This window comes from Vicia villosa, linkage group LG5 (genome assembly GCF_029867415.1).
Source record: "Vicia villosa cultivar HV-30 ecotype Madison, WI linkage group LG5, Vvil1.0, whole genome shotgun sequence".
Taxonomy (NCBI): Eukaryota; Viridiplantae; Streptophyta; class Magnoliopsida; order Fabales; family Fabaceae; genus Vicia; species Vicia villosa.
Window position 1 is genome coordinate 121,350,585 of NC_081184.1, and position 3,014 is coordinate 121,353,598.

General features: G+C 38.5%; 1 protein-coding gene across 1 annotated transcript; it reads right to left on the bottom strand.

The window, feature by feature from the left end:
• Positions 1-416: 416 nt before the first annotated feature.
• LOC131605300 (uncharacterized) lies at positions 417-2,661 on the bottom strand. The gene is made up of 3 exons (XM_058877674.1): positions 2,429-2,661; positions 2,166-2,272; positions 417-1,657 (listed from the first exon to the last, which is right to left on the bottom strand). The coding sequence occupies exons 1-3, from the start codon at positions 2,659-2,661 to the stop codon at positions 417-419; spliced, it is 1,581 nt and encodes a 526-aa protein (XP_058733657.1).
• Between the last annotated feature and the right edge of the window lie 353 nt (positions 2,662-3,014).

The window sequence follows — 3,014 nt, forward strand, 5'->3', positions numbered from 1 at the left end:
AGGTCGGCGTACTTGCGTCTGCAAGAGGTTAATTTTGTTAGATTTATGATGGATGAATCAATGGCTTATTTATTTAAGAGTTTGTGGAAATAAAAGGCTCCTAGGAAAATGTTAATATTTGGGTGGCAATTGTTGTTGATTGGGCATCCAACAAGGGCGAATTTTGCAAGGCGATAAGTGGTTGTTAGGGCTTTTATCTTGGATTGTCCTCTTTTATCTTGAACGTCAAAGATTCAGATCATTTATTCTTGTATTTCCTGATCACTACTAAGATTTGGAGTAGTGTGTTCATTTGGTTTGTAGTGGAGTTGGATTTTCATCATGGCTCTCTAGTTTCTCTATTAAGTCATTTTAATTCCAAAGGTTTCTAGGAGATTTGATGTTGATCTCCATTGGATGTTTTTTTATTTGTAGCTTTATTTATTAGTGGTGTGCTCTGATTCTGTAACATCGGGATGAAGTGTTTTGTTTATGTTTTGAAGTTGTTTCATTAATCTTCCAAGGACAGTTGAGACAATAGACTTGTGATTTGTTGGCACCCAATTAGCAGCCCTTATCTTATGCATCATTGCATATTTCATGCTTAGTCTACTAGCAGACAATTTCCCTTTCAAGGGCCAGCTCCTGACTTGGTTTGCAGTGATAACTTGGCATACCTTGTTATCAGAGATTCCAAGCTTAGGTTGAGCTTCATCAGACCTTCCCAATAGGTTATTGATCACAGTGGACGAGAAGTTAACACATTTTCCTCTTACAAAAACTTTTCTGAATTCCTTAGATCTCTTGTTAGCACACTCTTCATAGAGGTTTACTATGAATTCTTTCACCAGCATTTCATAGCATTTACTCAGATGGACAACAGTTTTTATTAGGCCAGCAGCCTTAATCAAGTCCATTATGTCCTTACATTCATGAGCATTTTGAGCCAATTCCCTCTCAAGGGCCAGTCTCTTTTGATACACAAATTTCCACCTATTTGCACTTGCAGCAAAGTGAAAGGATACATTGTCAATGGGAACTTCAGGTACACTAGCAGCAAGCTTGCTAGTTGTGGGCTTCTTCTTTAATGGAATGTCATGGACATTCACTTCAACATCAGACTCGGATTCTTCAACAGCTCTTGCCTTCCTCTTCTTTGGAACAACTTTGCTCCAAGATTTTGAGTGACCAACACCAACACTTTTAGCCACAACTCTAGTCTTTATAGGTCCTGCAGAGGTACTCTTCTTCTTGACAAAGTCTTTGGAAGGGCTTTTAACATCATCTTTCTTCACAGGAGAATTTTGAATCACAGCTTTGCCTTTTCTCCTAGTTATGAGTCTTTTGGCTACACTAGAGTTCACAGTAGCAACCAAATCATTGTCAGAGTACTCATCTAAATCCAAAACATTTATACCTGTTCCAGCATCTGCTCTTGGACTATCATCAGCTTCAGAATTTCCGATGTCATTGACATCCTTAGTGACATTGGTGTTATCAGCATCTTCTTGAACCTCTTCATTGTTCTCCTCTTTAGTCATGTGAATCTCACTACCAGCAGTGTGAACATCGTTATCATTACTTTTGCTCTTGGGAGGATCAGGAATCACGGTTTGTAAAGGGAAAGATATCCTAGGGACCTGATGATTTTCATCCAAAATCTTTTTGACAATCTTGGCTATGGAGTTATGAGCATATCTTGTTCCTTATTTAGTAAGTTCTTCTTGTATGCGATGTTCTTAGCTTTGTAGTAGTTAAATCATCAGCACTAATCATCCTCAGAGGAGATACATTGAGAGCCTGATTAGGGTTAGTTGACTCATTAGGTGTTGCAGAGTCGAAGATGGGAGACACTTTCTTTGGGGAGGAAGCATTCGGTTGTTGGGACATCTTGAGATCCTTCAGAGAGCTTCTTGTGACAAGATTGTGAGGTGCGTCGGAGCGGTTCAAATTCAGAAAGGTATTATTGAAACCAATAAAGTAAATTGCCGTCTTTTATAGAAAAATAGGAGTAGGAGGGAACTTGACACAGAAGCTAAATAGGGGAAGTTTCAAATAATGGATATTTAAAAAGCCCAAAGTGTAATCCCCTAATAGGATTAATTGCTATAAGTCTGTATGGAGGCAAATACCTAACATACCCTTCACTTTTTATGAGTGATTTTCATCTACGGTCTTGGTAGTACCATCAGCAATAGGAAGATCAGTAGCCACATAATTTTTGATGATCTGAAGTTTCATAATGTTGCCAACCGATGTTACAGCATTCTCTCTGACATTGCAACTAGAGGAGCTTTTTGATTCATTGCTTACATTTGACTCATTAGAAAATTTTGATGTTAAGACATCTGTTGTGATATTCTCACATGCTCCTGAGATAGTTGGCTCAGTTTCTTTCAGGACATCAATCTTCCTGGTTGCTTGTTCGTTAGATCTTGTGTCTTCTTACTTTCTTTCCAGATCAGCAAACTCTTCCATGAGAGTTACTATTTCTTCTAGTAGGAATCTATTAGTATTCCTATATTCCCGTACTTTTGCATACAGTTTCTCATTCATTAGACATGTCTCAGTAAAGCCAGCAGCCATTTCACTGATGGTGAGCTCTCCAACATATGATTCTTCGTCAGATTCATCATATTCATCAGCTTCTTGACAGTCAACCTTGATTTCTTCTCTGATCATGGAGTAGGCAGAGGGGTAGTTTGAGGTGTTAGGCTCCCATAGGTAGCAATTATCCTTAGACCTAAATCACTTCATGACTTCTTCATTTTCTCCATTTGTGACAATGCATTCTTCTTTAGTGAACCTGACATTAAACCCTTCATCACACAGTTGGCTGATACTTATAAGATTTGTAGCCAGTCCTTGTACAAGTAGGACATTATTCAGATTAGGAACACCAAGACATCCTAACTTGCCAACACCTTTGACTTCTCTTATTTCTCCATCACCAAGAGTCACATAACTGGTTCCATCAATTTGATGTCCACTAATAAGTTCTTTCTCCCAGTCATATGATTTGAGCAACCACTGTC

Excerpts from the sequence above, each read along its gene's own strand:
- LOC131605300 (XM_058877674.1), bottom strand. The coding sequence starts at position 2,661 with ATGATCAGAGAAGAAATCAAGGTTGACTGTCAAGAAGCTGATGAATAT. Across the intron at positions 2,273-2,428 it reads TTTGCTGATCTGGAAAGAAA|CTCCTCTAGTTGCAATGTCA; the intron begins GTAAGAAGACAC and ends TGAATCAAAAAG. Across the intron at positions 1,658-2,165 it reads TGATCTTCCTATTGCTGATG|CCAAGATTGTCAAAAAGATT; the intron begins GTACTACCAAGA and ends ATAACTCCATAG.